The sequence below is a fragment of the Dermacentor albipictus genome, chromosome 8, assembly GCF_038994185.2.
Source record: "Dermacentor albipictus isolate Rhodes 1998 colony chromosome 8, USDA_Dalb.pri_finalv2, whole genome shotgun sequence".
In the NCBI taxonomy this organism is placed as follows: domain Eukaryota; kingdom Metazoa; phylum Arthropoda; class Arachnida; order Ixodida; family Ixodidae; genus Dermacentor; species Dermacentor albipictus.
Genome location: NC_091828.1, coordinates 62,750,508 through 62,774,575, shown reverse-complemented (window position 1 = coordinate 62,774,575; position 24,068 = coordinate 62,750,508). Strand labels below are relative to the sequence as shown.

Below are 24,068 nucleotides of genomic sequence, written 5' to 3'. Positions count from 1 at the left end.
CTAAAGGACCTGCATAGCTTCCAATGTCTTCCTTGAAGACATCTGGGTGTCATCCCACGACCTCTGTAATTTCTAGTGCTGGCTCTCCAACGTGGTTGATCCCCTTCACCTGAATTTTAAGTGCCAAAAACCAATCTCTTCCTAGGAGGTTGCACCTGGTGCCCATCATAACCAACAATGGCAGCAGATAGTCCTTTGATCTCAACATCACATGAACTTGTGCGGAGCCCACGACGTGTAATTGTTTACCTGACCATGTGCACAAATCGAGCGGCTCGCATGAAAGCCACGGAGTGTTTTTCTTCCACCTTCTGTAATCCGTGTCCTCGCTTGTCAGGGAGCATGCTGTACCTGTGTCCATCTCAAACTGGACTGGCTTTCCCTCCACTATCAAGTCCACGAGCAACTTGGGGCAGTGTGTACGTACACTATCTGTGTGCAGCTTGCAGCAGGAAGTGCTGACAGGTGGTGGTTTGACAGTATGTGCCCATAGCCGCTAGTTGTCGGAGCGTGGTTCCGTATTTTTCTTTTTCTTTGAGATGCAGGCATGCTCGACGTGACCTTCCTTAGAGCAGAAACGGCACTCGGCTGTCTTGAATTTGCGTGTTTCAGGGTCGTGCAAGCCGTCGCATCGATAGCAATGTCACGCTGACGTATGCTTGCCTCCTGGCCTGATTTGCGACGTCCTGTTAATTTCCTCCGAGTTTGCCACTCCCTTGATATCTCGCTGATGCCTTGACGCACTTTCCGCTCACAAGGCTAAGGCTGCGTTCACACTTGGTGTCGGAGCAGGCGGAAGCGGAAAAAACTTGACAAAATCCGCCCGCCTAGGCGGAGAAACGGGCGGAAAACCAGGCGGCGAAAAAATCGGTCTCGGACCGATTTTTTCGCCCAGGCGGAGCGGAAAGACGTTCCGCTTTACCGGAAGCTGCAATCGCATGTGAACATCCGGTCGTAAAATTTAACATTTCCCATTGCTCATTGTTTATTTTTAGAAAAAGCAACTAGCCAAAGCTATCGAAACTATGTCTCGTTTATCTTCCGTGGTAGACGAAAGTTAAAAACGACACGCGCAGTTGCGCGAAATGGTAGCTTTTAGAAACTGATGGGTCAATGAATGAACGTATGTCTTGAAATAGTGTGATGAACAGTGCCACCACGCGGACAAACGTACGCAAACTAGATAGATGTGTGAGAAAGCGGAAGTGGTTTCCGCTGCAGTGGCGAAACAAATTTGAACGTTTTGTACATGCGCGAAAAAGATTATCCGGCCGCTTTGGCTTTTCCGTCCGCTTGCGGTTTGCCAAGTGTGAACGTAGCCTAAGTCCACAGCGCATTCAAATGTCAGGCTTTTTCTGCGAACAGTGTCTGCGAAAGATGTTCGTCCCACACGCCGCGGACGAACCTGTCCCGCAGCATCACATCTTGGGGCGGCATAGTTGGGTTCGCCGCTGAAGCGGTCGTTTGGGTGTCAGGTGACGTCGTCGATATTGTAGCCGAAGGCAGCGCTCCGAAGTTGCAGTCGGCTGTCAAGGTTCCGAGGGCCGCAGCGTAGCTGCTGATCGACTCGTCTGGCCGTAGGTCGAGTCTTTGAAACACGTACCGGCTCTAAAGCTCGGATGTCCTGGTGTCGAAGTGCCGCCTAAGAAGTGTCACTAAATCATTTAAGTTGACTTCGGCGCTATCAGCGGGCACACGGTGTTCGAAAGTGTCGGCTCCACAAAGCGTGAGGAGAAGTGCCCGCTTCCTCGCTGACGTCGCTCGCCACGAAGTAAAAGTTGAGGCGCTGGATCCACGATTCCCATGATTTGGCCAAGAAAGGCTCGACAGCGCCGTGCATTCGTCCTGCAGCCATGGCCTTCGAAAACTTATAGATCCGCTTCGCAACTCCTGCCTCATCGCCAGTGTTACGTACGGGGTCTGGCCCCGTCCGTGAAAGGAGTGCGCATCGGTTGGTGGCAGAAAACAGACTGCACTTATTTTCTACAAAAGACGCAGGCGAGAGCTGCAGGTGTTCGAGGGGGCAAACTCTCGGTCCCTGTCTGGTAGCCGAGACACTGAGGGCAACGGATTCTCAGAACTCGACTCGGCATGGGGTCGCTTCCCGTTTCTCCGCGCTGGTACTTCGTCCAGCCGAGGAGCGATGGTACTTCACTTCTCCACAACACAACCTTTCGCTAGCACAGCTACAAAAAGTGCGCCATCGCACCGTACGCAACCGAGCACATAGTGACGTATGTCGTCGCAACATTATGCGGTAGCAATAAATAAATAATAAAAAAGCGGCACAGGTAAGACAACTGCACAGTGTTCCAAAGGTGGCTCAGCACGTCAATGCCTAACATGCAGCACAGAATATGACAGTGCAAGAGTTGCGTTTTCACCATGACGCGGAAGCTTCAACCTACATCGACAAAAATATGACAGTGTCGTCTGCTGTTGGCGATAGTTGCCGACTTCGAACAGTGTTGCTCTGCGCACTGCCGAATGTTTGCGAGCTTTCAAAAGAGTCGCGTCCCCAAACCGAAGTGCGGATGCAGGCGCATTCGAACCGCTCGAGCTAACTAATAAAAAAATAACTAATAATACAGCAAACGTAATAACAATACCCTGGCACGATGCGAAATATTGCTGGTCGCCAGCACACGAGGCTGCCAACTCGCTGATGCATGTTGCCAGTTGCAGGTTACCTATTTGGTCAACCAGAGGGCGCATGTGAACCGCACCGCATCTTGCGGTTTCAGCGTAAATGCAAATTTGTGACCGATCGCGACGATCGCCCGTTTTTCACGAACCGCATGCATGCGGTGCGGCGTGCGGCGATGGGCGGATTGAGCGTAAATCGGCCCTACGCGAGAGCGGAGCGGACCGTCAAAAACGTTCTGATAAAACACTCTATTAGTGTGTTTCAGGTGAGCGCGTTTACGCTCCGCTCGGCAGCTGAGCGGAGAGAAAGCGCGAATGCGCATGCGCTGTCCGCTTCGCCGTAAGCGGGATGGCGGAGCGAGGAACACGGTCCGCTCCCTGAGCGGAGCGTGCTGCGCAGCGCGTTGGGTAGCCTTGACGTCAGAAAGGATTGTATTAGATGCATAAAGCAAGCTCGCTGGCCATCACGTGGCTTTGCCCAATGTGGCGCTTTATTTTCCACCGGGTAAAATGGACTCGAAACGCATTACAAGCACACCTTTGGATACTTCATGGACAAAAAAGGTATGTATATTCGTTTTGCTTTATAAAAGTGATCAATGGGCGTTTTTATATTTTTTTCATTTCCCTGAATTTGGGCGGAGGGCACCGCAACTACGAAAGATCCACTCCTCTAGACTAAACGTGCAACTAAAAAGGTAAAATCCCTCCGCTGTGGCTTATCGGGGCAACACGAAGCGGAGCGTAGCGCAAAGACGCGCAACTAAAACAGTCTACTGCGGTTACATACGCTGAAGTTGCCAGGAAGCGTGAGAAGCAGTCGGGGATCTTTAACTGCTGTCGCATTCCACTTTTAAAGGTGAAGTTTAGGCGTCCTCCAGCTTGAAAAAAAATGCCGGCTAAAATCACAAGCATAGCATGGCTGGACATTTACCGATAGACACTGCTATAGATTCCCAATGAAACTTTTTTTTATTGTCTGGCACAGATTCTTGCATGAGTATGTTACAGGCTGTATAATAAATAGCAGGTACCGCTATAAAGTGACATAAAGTAGCAGGTACCGCTGTCCGCTATAGAATTTGCTACTTTAAATGACGCCCTGGCAAATCAGAAAAATTTCGCAACTGCTCGTGAACGAAAGCAATGCGCCTAATAAAAATATCGCTTCTTTGCTTACGCTTGTGGTGTTTCTGTAAAGACGTGTACAAGAAGCAGACCATATAAATCTTCTGGAGTTACACACGCACAAAGAGTTGCGTTCACTGCTCATGAAATAGAATTTCGAGCAGTAGATTTCTAGCGCGATGGCTGGAAAACCGGCGTACTTTGGTCTCTAGAACATGAACAGCCTTCACGTGTGTCAGGTTTGCCCCCTTGATTTCCTTTTATGTGGTCTAGCACATTCTAAAGCTCTTCATATATGTCAAATACTGTAACAACATAGAACGGGCACGTTTTTTTTTTTTGTAATCTAGGCAAGATAGTAATTTTCCTTCCTCAGGATTCATTGCATTGTTCCTAATACCTTTTGTACAAAACATACAAAATAATTGGAGACACGCAGAAAACCCAAAAGCAGCACTCTGTCCCGACAGTCAACGAAGAAACTAAGCTACCGTCAAATAAGCAGACTTCTACGAATATAAAGCGGGGTAAAAAAATACATATACAGCACACGTTGGAAGCTACCTCAAGTGAAATTTCTGAAAAACGGTGAATATAATTTAGTGAAGCGGTTCATCTACTGCACTGCGTTTTGCGGCTCAGAAGTTGTGCATCTGCTGGACAAGACGCCGAGACTTTGCCCGGGCCAGTCGCGTGAACCAAGTGACAGTGGATTATACTGCCACCACAATGGGCGCTGCTTTCCGTTGCACTGTCTCTGGAATAGGTCAGATTTATATGCCGACAATCCGACCGACCACGTATTCCGAACCTCGGAGTATAACGGTGAGAGCGTGGTGGTATTAAATAAATTCCGCGCACTAAATCGTGTATTCGTTGCAGTAAGGATGTTATAGCATGGTTTCTTGGTTCGTCGCTTACATCCGCAGATAAGAGACACCTTCTTTGGCCCACCTGGGCTGGTGGTGCAGATGCAGCCGCATAAAAGCCGATTAATTATATGACTGATATCCTGCGTATGGCATATCCCGCAATACAGCTACGGCGGCAGCCGGTCCATCAAGCAGCCACTGTTAGTAATGTTTGGGACGTTTCAAAAAAAAAAAACTATTCGTTTGAATACGTAGTTCGAAACGTTGAGCTTAACACTTTCCAGATAAACATGGTGAAATTTGCAGAAATACCGCTTTAAGTATCGCATGCTATAAGTGCCCATTAATAGCCAGACATTTAAGGACCCTCAGGCTTCCACGTTGTCTGTCACTACAGCGACAGCTGTACTTCTCTTTCCTAACGCCATTCGGATGTCTCGCGAAAAATACGCAACACTGCTCACAAGATATTTCCATTGGTTATTTACGCTCACCTTGGTTCGGGGATGGTTGAGGGGCTGCAAAGAAAGTTAAGGGAATTAGAGAGGACTATAGGTGGCCTTTGAAAGCAATAGTTTAAACACATAGTAGGCTTGATAGATGGATGACAAAATAAGTACTTTAGAATAAACACACACTGAAGATACGAAACTTACATAATACCGCGCAATAAATCATGCATTCTTTGCAGTAAGGATGTTACAGCACGGTTTCTTGGTTCATCGCTTACATCAGCAGATAAGAGACACCTTCTCTGGCCCGTCTGGGCTGGTGGTACAGATGCAGCCGCATAAAAGCCGAATAATTATATGACTGACGTCCTGCGTATGGCCTATTCCGCACGACAGCTACGGCGGCAGCCCGTCAATCAAGCAGCCACTGTTAGTAATGTTTGGGACGTTACTAAAAAAAACTATTCGTTTGAATACGTAGTTCGAAACGTTGAGCTTCGCACTTTCGAGATAAACATGGTGAAATTTGCAGAAATACCGCTTTCCGTATCGCATGCTATAAGTGCCCAATAATAGCCGGACATTTAAGGACCCTCAGGCTTCCACGTTGTCTGTCACTACAGCGAGAGCTTTACTTCTCTTTCCTAACGCCATTCAAATGTCTCGCGAAAAAAACACAAGAATGCTCACAAGATATTTCCATTGGTTATTTACGCTCACCTTGGTTCGGGGGTGGTTGAGGGGCTGCAAAAAAAGTTAAGCGAATTAGAGACGACTATAGGTGGCCTTTGAAAGCAATACTTTAAACGCGTAGTATGCTTGATATATGGTTGACTAAATAAGTACTGTAGAATAAACACACCCTGAAGATACGAAACTTACCTTGAAGTGGTCGTAAATCTATGTACACCAGTGTTCTGGTGTTGCGCATGTTGTTTAAAATATATTTGTACAATTTGCGAACACACCCATGCTGACAGGAATAAGCGGGCCATATGTTTGAAGCATAAAAGGCACTTGTAAGCCCCATATTGCTTCATTCTTTTTCGTAAGGTAGTGACTTTTACATCACGAAAAGAATGACAAAGAGCACATATCTCCCAGCAAGACCCCCTTTCGCTGAAAAGTTATGGACAACATTATTTCTTTTTATCTCTCACATCAATAAAGGAAGTTCCTGCGTTTTGCAATCAATCAATCTTCGGCTTGGGTCTCACACGCAGATAGGTGCAACTACCATCTACGCTGAGCATTTATGTGCTTTGAGAAAGAAATAATGCACAACGTGTGCCGTCAACACAAAAGATTACTTTATTTACCACCCTTTCTTGGTGGATGTATCCATTCTCCTATGAAACGTTGGGAGGCCAGATTATGCACAATCGAGTTGATATTCGCATCAATGGAAGGGCTCCGAAGTTGAGGTTAGTAGCTATTGCACTCGGAAGTGGTTAATTGATAGAAATAGCACTATTTTCCTCTTCTCCAAATTGGATCTCATATAATCGAATAAAAAGCCCTGCACAAGGGAAGAAGTCTCCGTCTCGCACTGAGAACATTTCACCGAGACTGTACGTGATTAAGAAATCGGTACCATGGTCTACTGCAAATCACAGTGATCTATGCACTCATGTGCTGCACTTAGTAAAAATATTGCTGGTACAACATTTGAGGCTTTGTACTCTAGGGCAGCTAGTACTTACGTGTAAGCCCTTGTGGTGCGGCCTCAAAAGGTGGCGCCATATTTGGGTTGGCTTCGTAGGCTATACGTGTGATACAATGAAAAATGCAGCGTTAGTTGAGATACAAAGCAACAGTGGCCAAGTGGTGCGAAATGTCTACGTGTAAGTTAGAGAAATCAACAATGACTCGCATACGCGCTGATAGTGCCAATGAAAAGTATAATGCACCAAAAAGTTGCATATCTCGCATTCCATGTTATATAGGTAAGTGCTAATTTTCAGTACTGTATCAGGTATGGGCTTTAGCGAAAACTAAAGCGAATTTCACTATACTGACTGCAGGTATATACCCAACATCTGTAGTGATGTGTACTGCAAAAATGGAAAATCGGCGAGGCTCCCTCAGTGAAGCCGCGGTGGGGTTAGTGAAACATCTTTGCGCGACTTAGAGTGTATGGGCACTAGGGCACAAAAATGAAAACCCATTACACAAGCGACATTTATTCATGCCTCCCAAAGATTCACCGCTTAATTTATGGGACGGCTAGTGTGAGTCCTATGGTCTAATCTATCGATAGTATTCGCTTCCTCTATGTAGTGAGGGCTCCGTGAAAAAAGGAGAGGGGCGTTAATGGGCAGCTGCCTGTCTTACCGCCCGAGTTTAACGGCGACATTTTTGGGTCCTACATATGGAAACAGGGGACTTCCTGCCCGATAAACCGTGAAACTTCCTTAACAAATGCCACATTTGTACGCCTTACAACACCCAATGCGCAATAGTTTGAGCATGATTGAATATAACTACGCTGGCAAAGTGAGCATTCACAAACCCAAGCACTGCAGCTGTGATCGATAAATGTAATGTAAACTACACCTCACTGAACGCCGAGTGGGAGGCTAAATTAAGCTATGATTGCGTCATGCATTCCCGCAGAACTGTTACATCTGCGCGTACTACACTTGCATCATTGAGTACTAGCCTCTTATTTCTACATATACACAAGGATTACAAAGCAAAGCATTACAATTATTGACGCATTGCAAACATTGCATGCTTAACCTACGATAACGCTAGTGGGGATACTGCCATCTAATCTTGAAATCGTGCTTGCTCCGCATATACGCAGTGGACCCGCCTTGACAAAGAGCGGTGGGCGCAAATTTACATCACGGTGTCTTCACCCTACGTCCTCAATGTCGGAGCCGCATAACTAGGCAAGCATAACATTTCTGCAACAAATGGCTTGTCATGTTTATAACTCCCGACGTGCAGATCTTTCTGTTGCATGAATAGCACCCACTGTGACTGAATAAGCTCTCTCAAGACCCATGTGCCCAGCCCGGGCTGACTAAATTTGGCTCCGATTCCGTCATGCGTGGCCGCGGAAAAAGCGCCAGCCGTGCACGCAACCCACGTATGGAGTGTGGTTTTCTTTTTTCGTCTACTGACGGACACCAGAGTAAGGCGCGTGTATAATTCAGTTGCCAGGGTAGAAGCAATGATTGTATTATAGGTCATCTTGTCGCGCATGTGTAGCAATGGACCCCTTATGGTACCCAAACGGAAAGACCATCTCCCCTCGAAAATTTTACCTAAAACGCAAATGTCGAAAGCATGAATACGCAGATGAATCCAGATTGATTTCACCTAACCTTGCGTGATAACCTTAATGAATTCTAAATGAATAAGAAACAAATGCTTTCACTCGGGCCATCATGAACATGCCATGCAGTGGGGCAATCGATATAGATGCAGCTTTCGCTCGCATGTGCAGCTCGCAGGCCCGTTTGATGAAACGACATTGTACCATAAGCGCCCAACTAACTCCCTTAGGAACGCGTGCTTTAAACACCCTGTCGCCGCTTCCTTTATGAAGTCAATAGCTTTGCGCCAAGCGTTCAGCGTGAATTACTCAATCACACCCGCTTTTCCTCCTCTCCATGTTGTTTCAGACAGCCGCTGCTTCTGACTAGCAGCGACCACGTTCTCCGCAGTCCAGCCGTCACCATCCCCGAGCAAAGCGTTTAAGCACAGCGACCACGACAAAGGCAGGTTCGCTTTGCCTTCTCACATCAGCCTTTCAGGCATGATTACACATTTATTGCGCTCAAACCACGATAAATAAGAACGAAAGACTTGGCATGCTTGTTTTTTATACTTACGCGCTCCCACATCGTCGGCCAAATAATCGGGATCTGTGCCAATAAGAAAACATCATGCTGTTAGACGTACGCAGAACATCAACAAAAGGAGCTTCGAAAATAAATGGTCCTGTGATGCGGTTGAATTCGCGAAAAGAAAGGCTGCACCATCGTTTACACCAGCAGAAAGCGGTAAAAGCATCCGCAAGAAACATGAATACTTTTTGTAAAGCACACCATTTGCTCTTCACGACAAAAAGCATAGGCAATGCTTTAATCTAGAAATCATTATTCGTGTAAATTCACGGAACAGTAGAAACAAGTCAAGTCGGCTCACGCTCTGAGGTTTCATAGTATCACGAATGACCAGATCGCTTTCACATGTGAGGTATGAACTTTCGAATACCCGTAATGGGTTTTATTCAGCACAGCCTTTACATACAGTGTTTTTAACATACCAAAATATGCTGCACTTATGGAAGGAAAGACTATCTGGCTGATGGCTACTTTTATGAAAGCAATAACTAGTCTTCGAATAAAGATAAGCAGTCTCGTTGATATTCACATATGTTTTAGAATACTCAAAATTGAAATGCGTGAAAAGAGTGGTGCGCTGGAATATAAAGTCGTTTGTATAATATACTGAATGGGCATGTACAAAACTGACATAGTAAAATATCCAGGACACCGTGATATATTTTCTGAAGATAACTACTTGCGTAGTGACGAACGTATTCAGATTGAATAATAATTCTTCATATACACTACCTTCAACACAGTGTCATCTTGATTTCACGCCTCATACAAATTCACAGGGTCTCTTACGTTATCCCTAAGACAACTTCAAGGCGAAAGCCCAATTGCCGTAACATTAAAAACGGACACATGGGGTACGATGTTGTACGAGTTCCAAAATAGAATGGAGGTGGTCTGTTCCACCGAACCGCACACGATTGGTCAAGTTGAACCGTGACGAACGCCATGACGTCAATTGTGACGTGATATCTGCTGTCAATCATTCCGTGTAATCTGCTATCGGACGAATGCAACGGAATGGACCGCCTATTTCGTGACATAAAGAACAGACCACCTCCGTTCGATTTTGGAACGCGTACAAGATCGCACCCATGACCTATGCATCCTCCTTAATTCACTTAGTCTATTTCGCTCAGTCATCCCTCTTCATTCGCTTACTTATCTAAAGAGGAAGCTTTAGCTCAGGCCCTACTACGATGCCGCCGATTCAAATACATGTAAAATGCAGAAAGGCATTTCTGACATAACCACTGGGCCAAATTTAAGGAAATTTGTTGCATTGGCGAGAGAAAGCTAAATTCTGCTGAGTGTTCCAAGCGGAAGTTCGATTTAGAGCCTGGGTATCCTAAAGGACCGCTGAGCAGGTCTGGCCATATTGAGCTGACAAGCGCAGAGCATACATCGCGCGCTAACGATCGTGTCTGCAAAGTTTTACATCGCTACGCGTCGCGGGAAGATCTGAAATTTAAAATCGAACGCCGCGTTTTCCTTCACCTCGCGGCAACCGCGCTCCAAGCCGGAGGATGGCGCACACGTGCTAGTGGGCCTACGTACATGGCTAGACAGTGCATAGCCTTCTGCTTTGCACTGTGACGTCGCTCATGGTAACACATCACTTCCATATTTATGCAGTCAATATGTGTTATTTGTGTAATACGTTGCTTGAATGAGCAAATTAAAGTTTGGCGAAATAAAACACACAAACCAAATGTATGCATGCTTTCGTTTTACTTCGCACCGCAGCAAGAGAGACGCTCTTGCGTTTCGTCTTCTTGTTCCCCCGTCGTGCAGTCGCGCGCGCAGACACCGAAACTGTGTTATCTTCTACTGTGTTCAAGCGCGGGATCATGCTCTCCGATTCACTTGCATTCCTCAGTATTCCTGTAGCAATGCTTTATGCCACTAGTCAGGTGTCCTTGTGCACAGCGCGCAAACTCGTGCGCTGCGCGTAACGAGACAATCACAACAGCTTGCGCGCGACGCCTTCAGTGGAAGTACGCCGCGCCGCACGCGAAAGAAGCGAAAAGAAAAAATGAAGGCGGTGCCCGTGACGTATGCGTCATGCCATCCTCGAGGTCAGGTATTGGAGATCTCAGGGAAGGCATTTCCCTTAAGTAGGCTAGATGGGGTGAATGGAGAGGGTGCCTCGTTTGGCAGTGGAGCTCGCCTGCTGAAATAATGGGTTCACGGCACTGAAATATTTCTATCGGGGCTATTGATGAGCCGATTAGAAATATTTTTGCGGTAGAGCGCTCCCTAGAGGACACTTAGATCCTTCCAGCGTTTAACTAACATTTGCCTAGGGGCCTGGTGAGGGCACCCTTAAAATGTGTTTTTAATATTGATAAGTTAAAAAAATCGAAGTACGAAGTTTACAAATTCGTCGCTCTGCACCTGGAACCGATATCACAGTTGAGTAAACTACATCCATTAGAACATTCAAAACACAAATGAGATATGCCAGTTTGCCTTAGGTGCAGTTGGTACATCGTTCACAAGGGTTTCGTAAAAGACATAATTAAATATTAGTGATAAATTTTACAGCCCCCTGTAATACATCATATTTCTCCGCTTTAGATGTAATATCAGATGCAAATTACGGAATTCTTGTCGCATTGTTCATTTCTGCGTTACAGAGCTGTCAACTTCATAGCTCGTTTTCTGAAAATGTGAGTTCTCAGAATTTTTTTTTAGACGATGACGGCCTGTATCGAAAATTCGGTACCCGCAGGTTCTATCAACATTTTCTAATGAATGCAACAAATATCAGCTCCCTACCATCGCGGCGTCTTGACTATCTTCGCAGAGTCCGCTAAAGCACCCGCTAAATGTCGCAGCACAGTCCTGTTATGGAAGTATGTGCTGTAGTGGTCTTTCGGCATGATACTTAGGCAACAGCCAGTACGCAGCTGCAAGCGGACCACGCATGTGTGCATAAGTCCAACAAATTTCTTTGGAGGTGGCCGCATGCCAGACTCGATCGAAGGCGGCGTAGGTCCAAACAAACGCATTAGCAAAGGAAACAGCTGTCTAACTTGCGAGCGACTTGGCGAAAACAGAGACGAAGAGGAAGACGCAACGACCCCGTTAGTGGGACGTGGTGAGAGTACGCGCTCATGCGGCTCTTGCAATCCCTTGTGGGCTCTTGGTAACTACGGCGGGTTGCCCGGTCGAATAGACGCGCGGACAATCACGCATCCAATTCTTAGATCCTTTCCCCGGAGACGCCGCCTCGGCTTAACGCTTCTTCGCGTCGGTCTTCGCCGTGCTCCTGGTTGCTAGGCCTCGCCATGGCTCAGGGCAATACAACAACGGGCACTGACCGGAGGGTTGCTTAGCACAGCCTACTGGAAAAATGGAGCTACGCTGTTGTACGCAAGCAAATGCTGGGAATTTGGAGACAAGAGATCGGCGTCGTTATAATGTCGACGTACAATCGGGCCGCCGTGCTCCTTCTGACAAAATGTTTGGGACTCAATTAGAGAATAATATTGCGTAATATTATTCCTATCGTATTATGTATGAATAGCTTAATACATATGCGTATTTCAATTTGGCTGCAAACATTCAGTAGCGCATACCGTTGCATCGGTGAGTCACTTTTTCGTCCATATTGCCTCGTCGGGTACCTGGATGCAGCTGAGAGCACGGTTGTTGGGCCTACCGAGCTGCATCTACTGAAAGCTGCTTTTACTCCTTCTTCCATCAGAATGAAAAGGCAAATACCACCGTTCCACTCACCTTGGTCTTTCATGTTGCGAGGCTTCGACACTGGTATGGGAAGAGAACGTAGCCGTGAGACGGAAGGTGCTGCCGACACGAGACGATGTTCCGACAATGATGATGATTATGACCACTGCTACTTTGCCACATGCCCACTGTTGGAGAATCAGATAGTAATGATGCGGGAGGGACAAAGGCCCTTCAGTTTCAATTATATCAATGAAACTAAAAACAAGCGACGAAATTAAGAGGAGTCAGTTTGGCGTGAGCAGTGTAATAGCAACTTCAGATTTTCGAAACGGCACAAGATTAGGCAAATTATGGATAACATGCGATATAGAGACGAGGAGATTCTGCACAACAAAGTCGTTCTTATTACCACGCCAGCGCATTTACAGCGAGGCTGTTATACTCTCCTCGGTCGGCATTTCCGTGGCGCCTTCCATGGGCAAAATTGCGAATCGATCCCGGAGGTGCAGAAACACCGGGCTGACCTGCGGTCCAGGTGAAGCAGGCTTGAATAACTCAGCAAGGTGAGGTAAAAAGGGCATAGATTCTTTGGAACTACGCACGCAACATAAGGAACAGCATTCGTTGTAATACCGAACAAGCGCTAAACAGGCATTGGAACCACATAATTGATGGAAAGAAGCAACCGATGACAATGCGAAGAACGTAGTGGGTCCAGCATACTTTCCCGATAAAGATTACGACAGCGCAAGCTGGCGACCCCGGGTTCACGCCACTGGCCTTTTGTATATAAAAGAATCAGCCTAGAAATTATTATCATTGTTATTGAAGCGAAGCACCACTATAGGTAAGCAACGCATAGTTAAGATTTCATAAGAGCGGCGTGGGAAAAAGCAACAGCACGACAACCAGTGGCGTCTTGCTCTCAAAATAACCAATAATACCATTACTACGATTATTCTGAATTAATATTACTACAATTACTCTCCATGAATAAAGCATTGCATACTTCCCTCAGCTGTTGTAGTGATGGTTTTCGACACCTTCGCTGGGCATCTACTTTTGCAGGGACGGGATATTTTTCATATTTCAGTCAATATTTTTCGTTAATATGTACTTCGAGAATTATGGGTTAACACGAGCAATGCGCCACGCTTTTTAAAGCAGCTCGCACGATCTCGGCCAGTCTCGGGCGTGCCTGTTCGATGGCGAAGGTGAGGGCAAGGGATCAGGTGAAATGAAGGATGGCGACCTCTGTAGCGAAGGCAATCAAAGCGTTAACTCTTTCTGTTGTGTGTTCTTGCGGTGTGACCCGGTAGTCGGATAAAGCACGCTTATTGGTCGCGTGTGCTTGTCCCTGAAGCTGACCGTGGTATGGCAGGAGCAGATCAGAAGTTGTTCGCAGGGCAGCTTGGGCATTCCAGTGCTGAAAGGCAGGGGAGCCCGGCTTGCCTCCATTTCTGACGTGGGGGGGGGGGGGAGGGAAGGCTCCGCTCCCCAAGTCAGGTCAACTGTTACATTGCGGTGCGCATTCGACAAGCGTTTGAAGTGAGTTTGTTACCAGTAATGCGTTGTGCGAGGTTATTCTAACTCGACTTTCTCGATTATTGATTTCTTCACGATTAATCGATTGATCTGGCAGGAGGAAAAACAGGAAAGGAGATATTACCGAATTGCATCAAGCATTTCCCCGAGGTCCTACACATTATTTTCACCCTTTGTTCGACTAGGAATAATTGTTGGAACAGATAGCATACGGTTTCATGAGCTACCTGTGCGTGAATCTACCTGATCATGACTTAGTGAAGGTTCGCTTTAGCGTACTGAGGTTACCCTGTAATTTTCCTTCGTATTACTGTGCATCATGAGTGATGTGTTTTGCCAATCACGCATCCACATTGACGACTTTCGTGGGTTGGAAACAATCAAATATATCCTTGTAGTACCCGTAGGTTGTTGGAGATGATTGCTAGATTTCAATTTCCTCCACAGCAGCCAATTTCATCTATGCTTTCCATGACTTCAATGTACAGTTTTTTATGGCCGTGACAGCAAAATGTTAGCTCCTCAACTTCCCTTCTTCTCATGCGTTTCCATATCTATATATGTATAGCATCATCATCAGCAGCCTATTTTTATGTCCACTGCAGGACGAAGACCTCTGCAAGCGATCTTACATTACCCCTGTCTTGCGCTAGCTGATTAAAACTTCCGCCTGCAAATTTCCTAATTTCCTCACAATACATAATTTCTCCCGTCTTCCACTGCACTTCCCTTCCCTTGCCGCTCATTCTGTAATGTGTCCCCGGTTATCTACCCTACGCATACATGGACCAACCAGCTATATTTTTTCCTATTGTCTCAACTAGAATATCGAGTATTCCAGTTTGCTCTGTAATTGACACCGGTATTTTCCTGTCTGTTAACGTTACTCCTAAAAGTTTTCGTTCTATCACTCTGTGTGTGGTACGTAGCTTGTTCTAACTTCTGTGTTAAACTCCAAGTTTCCGCCCCATATGTTAGCACCTGTTGAATTCAAAGATTCTACACTTTTCTTTTCAACGACAGTGGTATGTTACCAGCCAGGATTTGGTCATTCTTGCTGTATGCACTACAACCCAGTTTGTTTTTTCTGTAAATTTCCTTGGCATTGTCAGGGCAGCCTGTGAGTAATTTCCCTAATAAGCTCCCATACAGAGTCTAGACGCTGACTGGGGCTAATGAATTGTTGTGTTCTAGCCAGGCCATTGAGCCTACTTTTGGTTCAGCATGAATTTAACTTAAATTTAATTATGGGGTTTTACGTGCCAAAACCCCTTTCTGATTATGAGGCACGCCGTATGGAGGACTCCGGAAATTTGACAACCTGGGGTTCTTTAACGTGCACCCAAATCTAAGTACACGGGTGTTTTCGCATCTCGCCCCCATCAAGATGCGGCCGCCATGACCGGGATTCGATCCCACGACCTCGTGCTCAGCAGCCCAACACCATAGCCACTCAGCAACCAGGGCGGGTAGTTGAGCATGATGCTCTTTAACCCGACTTTTGCACTTTATTGGTAAGGATGCTTATTGTTAAGGCCCATTTGTAGTTTGGACCGCCTTAACGAGCTGACTTACGTCATAGCTCGCCTCCTGTGCAGAACACAGTTGACTCATATTGAGAATTGACTCATATTAAGCAGAACACAGCTGACTCATATTGCTCACCTGAAGGCTTTCTACCCAGCTTGTACTTCCTGACTCGCCCCACGAGCTTCGTGTGCTTGCGGGGAAATTTAATAGACGGAAAATAGCAAGGAGAAGGAGAGAGAAAAGAAGAGAAAGAGAACGAGGAGTTTGAGAGGCCGGACTGCGGCACAATCAGGCTACGACCATCATCCATCTGCTGTAAATAAAACCATGCCTTCGCAACTCTTAGCAACATTATCATCAGCCTACACATTAAACCAATGGTATTCAACTACGTCTAACTGCGATGCGAGCTTGGTCTGGTGATTATGAGACTCAACATAGGGAATCCTACAGAGATCGTGAGGTGCCGGGCCAAATTATCGGGAGAGAGGTGCAATCATACTTCCTCTGTTAAGAATAATTTTACAATGCCTACATTTCTGGTGCTTGCCTGGATACTTTCGACAGCTTTGAAAATAGCAGGTTGGCCAATAGTGTTAAAAGCTTTCATCAAGTCAACTGCTGCTGAAGTGTGCAGTCTTCCTCTCTAAAACCTTTTCTATGGATTGATGGCGGTATGCAGAAACTAGGACTGTCCTATATGCCTAACTGCGGCCAAAATGCGCTCTGAAAGGGGTGGAAGCAGCCGTACTCCTCGGTATGGCGGGAGACGTGTCTGATAACCATTTTTCCACAATGTACAAAGGGTTAGAGTAAGCCAGAATGGTCACACATTACAGAGCGGGGTCGGTTGCCTGCGAGGTTTTGGTATCAGTAGGGCAACGTGATGCGTCTGTGCTTAGATTTCCAGTGCTTCTTAACTCCAGCATATTGTGCTTAGTGTCTGCGTCTCCACTGCGAAACATGCTCCAGGAAATCCCACCTTGTCCGGGAGCATTGTTACGCTTCACTTGCGAGAGGTCTAGCTGAAAAATTGGAGTGGTGCACTGGTGCCTTCGAGTTTATCAGACGACGACTGGGTGTAAATATCGAGCGGTAGCTCAGGGTTGCGGGAGAAATTGTGCATGCTGCCTCATTTTCTAATTCCCCGGCGGTCACACCGGTGCTAGTTAGTATGCTGTCCAGGGGACGTATTCTGAAACGTTCGCCGCGGCGAAAGTTTCGCACTGGCCACGCCTCGGCCGTTGCGGCGCGCTCTGAATGGCTGCTTTGACAAAACCGGAAATTCAGCTGGCGCAAGTGAATTTCCGGTTTTGTAATAGCAGCCATTCAGCGCGCGCCGCAACGGCGGAGGCGTGGCCAGTGCGAAACTTTCGCCGCGGCGAACGTTTCAGAATACGTCCCCAGGTTATTGCTAGTCTTCTTTTTACCATTCATAGCTCGCAAGATGCGCCACGAGACCTACGAACCACAATGATTTAACAGAGTGCCACAACAGTCTAGCCATCTATCCCAGCTGAAATTCTTAGGGCGTATTCTGGCCTTTACTGTTATTTGGCACAATCACCAATTTCTCATAATCCTTTCTTGAAAGTAGCTTTCTCGCCCTGCCTGTTCCCTACACCTCCAGAGGTTCATGATGTGGGTATGTGCTGTTGCTGTCAGCAGTGCAGAGCTCTGGCTTGTTCTTAATTCTTAACATCTTTGATATCCTTAACAAGGTCTTCAGCAAGAAGCTTTTCTATCTGGTCGTCGAGTGACTCTCTGAACATTTGTCAATAGACTGTCGCAGTAGTACGTCCTTGTTTTTTTTTCACAATTGAATTTTGCTGAATAATATATGGGTAATGATCCCTGCGGATCATCTCGTGGCCGCATTAACGATATTCCATCATGTTGTCAGCACATGCCAAGTCAGGCCTCGAATCATGTCACGTGGTCCATGTTGCACTCCACATCACGTAGGATTGAGGAGATCAGGAGCAGCAAACAGCGCTAAACAACAGGGCGAAGAGTCGGTAGAGTATATATAACCTGACTGAAAGGATAAAGACATTTGATTGTTAGAGAGCAGTGTGATCTGTGTCCCCCTCTTATTCCTGTTGTTTAGTGCTGTATAGTGCACGTAATCATGAACCAACCAGTCCAAATGCGTACCAATATGGAGATCATTGGCCAATAAAAATTTAGCTTTTTCTCTCGCTGCAGTGAGGACTCTTATTCTTTTTAAGTTTGAGCTTCCGTAGAGCCATTGAAATCCCATTGAAATCCCCATTAGCATCTCTATCTGCCAGAATGGCAGAACTTGGATAGGCGTAATTCAGCGGCGTCCACCAATCGCAATTTGTGCCTTCTGATTTTGCCCATGGTCGGAAAGATGTGCTGGCGATCACTAAATGCTTCTTGTTGTGATGTGTTCTCGCTGCTACTATTTCTCGCAATGGTACTATTTCTGCTACTCTCTTGCAAAATGTGGCGGTGTCCAGCAAACCATCTCAAGTGCCGTTGTGTACAAAAATCGGTGCTGTCCTAGTAATTATTTCTGTTCTTAATGAGCACGCATGACGCATGGAGAAAAGAAAGCTTTGCAATGACGAATATTCGGAGACGTTCCTTAGTCGTTTGCAGCGAAAAAACGCTGGAGTAACCTGTACGCTCGAACAGACCATTTCATTATGAAACACAGGCTCCAAGGTCTCGACAGTTCTACTGAAGAATGTGAAGTGTATGCTCGGGGGAACAGCCACCATATTTCTTCCAATAGGGGGCGGACCTTTGCTTTCCAGTAGAGCTGCGCTTTGTTTGGGGGTGGCTGCTTGTTTGAAGGGCACCCAGCGCTGTAAAAATTAACCTTGTCCTAGGCGGAACCACGGGCGTCCATGATTTGTTGATTTTAATCGCGCCTAGTGCACAAAGATTCGTCATGATATTGGCAAATTGCGTAGTTACGTCGGCGAGTTCGGCTTGCGTATCCTCTCGGGCACTAAGTATTTTAGTGACATATGCCAATGCTAGCGTAATCGCTTCATTGGCATGCATATCGCATTTTCGGATACCGGCTGCGATGTGGGCGGCGGTATGCATTTCTTGTGCTGGGTTTGGAAAAGCAGCATTTGTCTTGTCATACGGTGAAAGAGTTTCTACTCCTACCGCTGGGTTTGTCGGAATGTTCTGGGAGCAGAATCTAGGTAATGCTTTCTGAAGGTTGTCCGGGCTTTTTATTTGTTTCTTCCAGTAGCTCGGCGATAGTACGGTGTACGTGAGCATGAAGGAGCGTTTCTTCTCTAGCTGGGCTTGCACCTTCGCTTTCGCGTGGTCAAGCTTGGATAGTGACTGCCGAGGCCGCTTCGGTTGACGTGACAACTGCGTTGTCTACTCGATGTTTTGTAGGGCCAGTGCATGGGCTGACCACTTGCTTTTTTTGAGGTGCTCGTAACTTCTATTCCTTTTTCTACATTAATCGAATGACGGATCTTTTGGTATTACGTCTACAGTTGACAGCATGCTGTCGAATTGGGCTCCTTGAATTTAACTGATGAAGGTAACGACGCTGGGATGCTCTGTGCAGGCACATGCGGTTTGCTGGTGGCTGACGTTGTTCTGGGCATCTTACAAAGAAGAGTACACCGCAATGTGTTTTGTTCATGCCTGACTAAACACATGGAACTCGTCGGTTTAATGCAGTGGCGTAGCCAGAAATTTCGCTCGGCGGGAAAGGGGGTGCTTACATTGCAGCTCGGCCTCCACCTCTTAAATTTGTCGAGGGATCAAATACATGAAAAATAACTTCGTTGCCATTGCCAAAGATGCTGCAAGCAAATTTTTGAACGCTACCAACTGTCAAGATACATAGAGTATGCATCTTTTCATAAAAGAACACACTCGTATTTCCCAAATACTATGCCCTAAATAACCGATATCAAAGCTTCCATGTTTTTGCATATTCATTCAATAAGTAAAGAAAATAGCACATGAAGTTTAGAACTCTATCAGTTCGAAACCAACGAAGGAGTGCTTGCCGCTGATCCGAAAAGTGGAAAGGCCGTGAAATTAACAAGTCGAGGACAACTATTTAATTGGAACTTTGTCATTCAAGTGCCTTGTTTACATTTTTGTACAATGAAACGGCTAGGAAAAAATCTCAATGACGCTGTCCTTTGTCCGAATGTATTGCGCTGGAGCAGCTGTCACCGGTCGTGTATTTTGAATAATTTCACCAAAATTATAGTCGCAACAAAGAGCACATATAAAAAGCACGCATTCTGCAATATATACGAGCGCAAGTCAAATGAAAGTGAGCCGATGAGCATATACGAGAAACATAGTACTTTATTTAAAAGTAGTCTCCATGAGCATTAAGACATTTGTCCCGCTGTTTAACGAGTCGCGTGATTCCCGTCTCATAAAGACCTTTGGGTATCTGCTTCAAAAAGTCTGTAACTGACTCTTTCACGCCATCGTCCGACACGAGTCTCATTCCCTTAGCTGTTTTTCATCATCATCATCATCAGCCTGGTGGCGCCCACTGCAGGGCAAAGGCCTCTCCCATATTTCTCCAACAACCCCGGTCATGTACTAATTGGGGTCATGCCGTTCCCTCAAACTTCTAAATCTCATCCGCCCACCGAACTTTCTGCCGCCCCCTGCTACGCTTCCCTTCCCCTGGAATCCAGTCCGTAACCCTTAATGACCATCGGTTATCTTCCCTCCTCATTACATGTCCTGCCTATGCCCATTTCTTTTTCTTGATTTCAACTAAGATGTCATTAACTCGCGTTTGTTCCCTCACCCAATCTGCTCTTTTCTTATCCCTTGAAGTTATACCTATCCTTCTTCTTTCCATAGCTCGTTGCGTCGTCCTCAATTTGAGTAGGACCCTTTTCGTAAGCCTCCAGGCTTCTGCCCCGTAGGTGAGTACTGGTAAGACACAGCTATTATACACTTTTCTCTTGAGGGATAATGGTAGCCTGCTGTTCATGATCTGAGAATGCCTGCGCTGTTTTTTCAATTGCCCGAAAATGTAGAATTTGTAAGGCGACAGGTATGGGCTCTACGGCGGATGTTGCATCCTTTCCCACTTGGACTTTGCCTGTTTTTCGTTAACCACATAAAGGACGTGGGGACGCGCGTTTTGAGCCAGATAATCAATGCCACATGCACAACTGTTGCAATGCAAGACGAAACTTCAGTTAATCATGCAAAGCGGAACGCACAATGCCGCCACTAGAAGTGCACCACGCTGACGAAAAAAATCAGTTTCGCCTGAAAGAGGAAGCATGGATTGCGAAAGCAAATTAGAAGTTAGTATGAAGTAAGTATGAAATTAGTATGAAGTAAGGATAGTTGTTTTATCAGCCGTATAAATTTGGAAACATTGGCTTACTAAGTGAAAACACAAGCACGTTGTCAGCATGCACAGGCAAACATGAGCACCTTACACTGGATGAGCATGGACTCTCGCTGTCAAAACGTTGGTGTGAGCAAGCGTGGCAGAAGCAGCGAGCGAAATTACCTTTGTGTGGTCTATCGCTTCAGCGCAACAGCTGCAAAAGTACGAGCCACCTGAAATCCCTTTCAAGATACGGCGCGCACAATCGCGCACGGCTGTGCAAAGTATGTGTGATCGCACGCTAATTTCGGTTTTCCCGTAATATACTGCACGTTCCTGCATAAACCTTCAGTTAGGAAGGTTTATATCACTATATATATATATATAGTCATGAAGCAGAAGGGCATCGTGTTTTCGGTGGCAGCTTGCAGACTGTGACAACGGCCCGTGCGTGGATTACGCGAAGTACGTCTGTCATTTTCCATCCTTGATTTATTTCCGCGTCAATAACTTTTCTATTTCGAAAAATGAATTAGCAATAACACAAACATACAGTTATCGTATTGTAATGGAATTGTTCAAAATTTAACTTGCTCATTTTTAAGTGAACCCTTGATTTCACATATTTTAATGTTTAGTTCGTGTTAATATTCCTATGTGTGTAAGGCTGAGTAACTTAATGTGCGCTACCTAATTTCATTTATTTTTCGTTTCTCAGTAATCCTCAATTTTTCAACTCCTCTAAATAACTTTATCACCTGGTTCGTAGCCTAACCCCCTAAGTGGGTTTGTGCCATTGAATAAGGCATCATCATCAGCTCATGCGGTTTGCTGCTGCTAGGCTGCAGGAGAGTGAGAGAGACGAAACATTTATGTCCACTGGCGAGGGCTGCAAGCCTGGGCCAGGCACGGCCCCACTGCACTTGAGGTCCCTTAATCCACGTCCCTCTAGCACATCTGCAGCCCACGTGGTGGCGGTCCTCTGCCGGTGCGGGTCATCGCGCACAGTGTGGCCTCCCATTCCTTCCACGTGGACAGCTCCAAGCTCGCCGGGGTAGGATCAGCCGGGCACTCCATCAGGATCTCTATTAGGGCAACGGTTGAGTGGGAACACAAATAGCAAGTTAGGGTGAACGCACCAAGCTGAATGCGGGATAGTAGACAGATGAGGAGTACTCGTGCCTGCAGGCTGTGCCACAGGATGTGGTGGTGGTAGATACGGGATGAGTGGGGTGGGGGAGGTGTACCTGGCGTTCTGCCCTATCGGACTGCGTCAGCTTGCTGAAGGTATGCATGCGCTGTCTCCAGTCATCCTGGTTCGATGCCTCCACAGCCCGGTTTCTTCGCCCTCGGGCGTGGACATTGGCTTGACTGATTTCCAACAATTATCACTTCTGTAATTATACTCATTATATTTTGTGGCGCTTGCTGCAATCCCTCAAGTCACCCTGGAACTCCGCACGGGTACATTGCAAGCCAACCCCATGAGTGGCGCAAACAACGCACCGACTGAACACATGGCTAGCCTGTCACTTGCGCCAGCGTTCTACGTCAAGGCGACCAGGCCATCTTCAGCAGGACCGGAGAACATGAGGCAGAAGAGAGGTTGTCCTCCTATGAACGTGTAAGTACTCATATTAAGTGCGATGAGCACACGAAACTCCACAACGTCATATTTTACCTTGATTACATCGCAAACTTCTGGTTTAAGAATCACTAATCTCACATTGCGAGTTGGTCTGCATTCACGAGAAATTTTACCGAAGTGTATTACCACACCGCTGTCTGCAAGATATGCGCCAAAGAGCGCCGTCGCCAGCAAGCAGAGCAGCCGGGTGAGACTTCTCGTAGCTATGTTCAGCATGTATGTGACATCTGCAGCAGCATTAATCCACCAATGACCTATGAGGAGAATAAAAAACATATTCTGAAGAACGCAGATTACGATGCGTCTCAAATACTGCTTGCCAAGAGTACTGCCAGTACAGCCGTACTCAACCTGGGCTCCTGCATAACCAAGAGCCTGCCCCAGCCCTGACTCTAGCCGCTAAACATACCATCCGTGCCCAGACATCTCATGCTCTAACCCGCCCTCCCCTATTCACCCGCTAGCTTCAGAAAAAGCACCACTCTGCCATGTCCTCTACCCTTCTCTATTCATAACTACTATGGCGCCATTCGCTTATGCCCACTACCCGTCCTGGCTCAAACTTCCGCCGCTCAAGTACGCTGCCGGCGATCGCAAGGCCAACCCTACCGCCATATTATTCCGTCCCACCACCAACGCACCGGGTTCTGCTTGGTCCCGTTCTACGGCAGCCACCAGAGCTTCTTCGTCGAGTGGACACGTGGCGCACGCCAGACAACAGGCCTATTTGTTTCGCCTGTGGAATTATTGGTCACTTTTTCCGCTTCTGCCATCGTATCATGCCCTCTCACCATGACACCTTCAACTAGTTTTGCTACGCACCGAAACATGATCCAGAGATTCCTTGCGAAGGTGCCACTGACTCCCGGCCGAGAACCTTGACCTCTAACGCCGCTCAGACAGTAACCGTTCTTTTGTCCACGTCACCTATGTGTCATCGACCCCCTGCCGCCGATGGCATCTGATTGCCCCAGTAATGGAGGCAACCACTGCGAGATCATCGAACTGTCTAAGACCTGAATTTTCAACGCATAATGTCGGTGTTGAAGGAGCAGCCGCTCAAGCGCCTGTCAGTAGTGCACTATGCACCACTCTTGTAGTCATCTATGACCTTTTGTACATCATCGAGTTCTACAGCGAAGCTGATGGCCTCTTGTTAGTCGGTATTTTTTGTGTCGATGTACGTGGGCAAATATGTTGGCCGATTCCAGAAGTTGTGCAATACCAGGCCAACCCACGGCTGAGGTGAAGCAGGCTTAAAGCATTGAGCAAAGTGAATCGAAAACTGCATACGTACTTTGGAGTCACGCACACAACAAACAGAACAGCAATCGCTTCAAAAAAAAACAAGCACTGAACGTGCAT

At 46.6% G+C, this 24,068-nt stretch overlaps 1 protein-coding gene across 5 annotated transcripts in view; it reads right to left on the bottom strand.

Annotated features, from left to right (window-relative positions):
* LOC135921779 (uncharacterized) overlaps positions 1-12,835 on the bottom strand; it is a 186,836-nt gene extending 174,001 nt beyond the window's left edge. For all 5 annotated transcript variants that reach the window (XM_065456089.2, XM_070523483.1, XM_070523484.1 and 2 more), the window contains exons 1-5: positions 12,700-12,835; positions 8,944-8,976; positions 6,802-6,861; positions 5,819-5,842; positions 5,141-5,164 (exon numbers count right to left, since the gene is read on the bottom strand). In XM_065456089.2, the coding sequence (XP_065312161.1) occupies positions 5,141-5,164; positions 5,819-5,842; positions 6,802-6,861; positions 8,944-8,976; positions 12,700-12,712 (154 nt within the window). In that variant the 5' untranslated portion in view covers positions 12,713-12,835. The remainder of the gene's footprint in view (positions 1-5,140; positions 5,165-5,818; positions 5,843-6,801; positions 6,862-8,943; positions 8,977-12,699) is intronic.
* Positions 12,836-24,068: the final 11,233 nt, after the last annotated feature.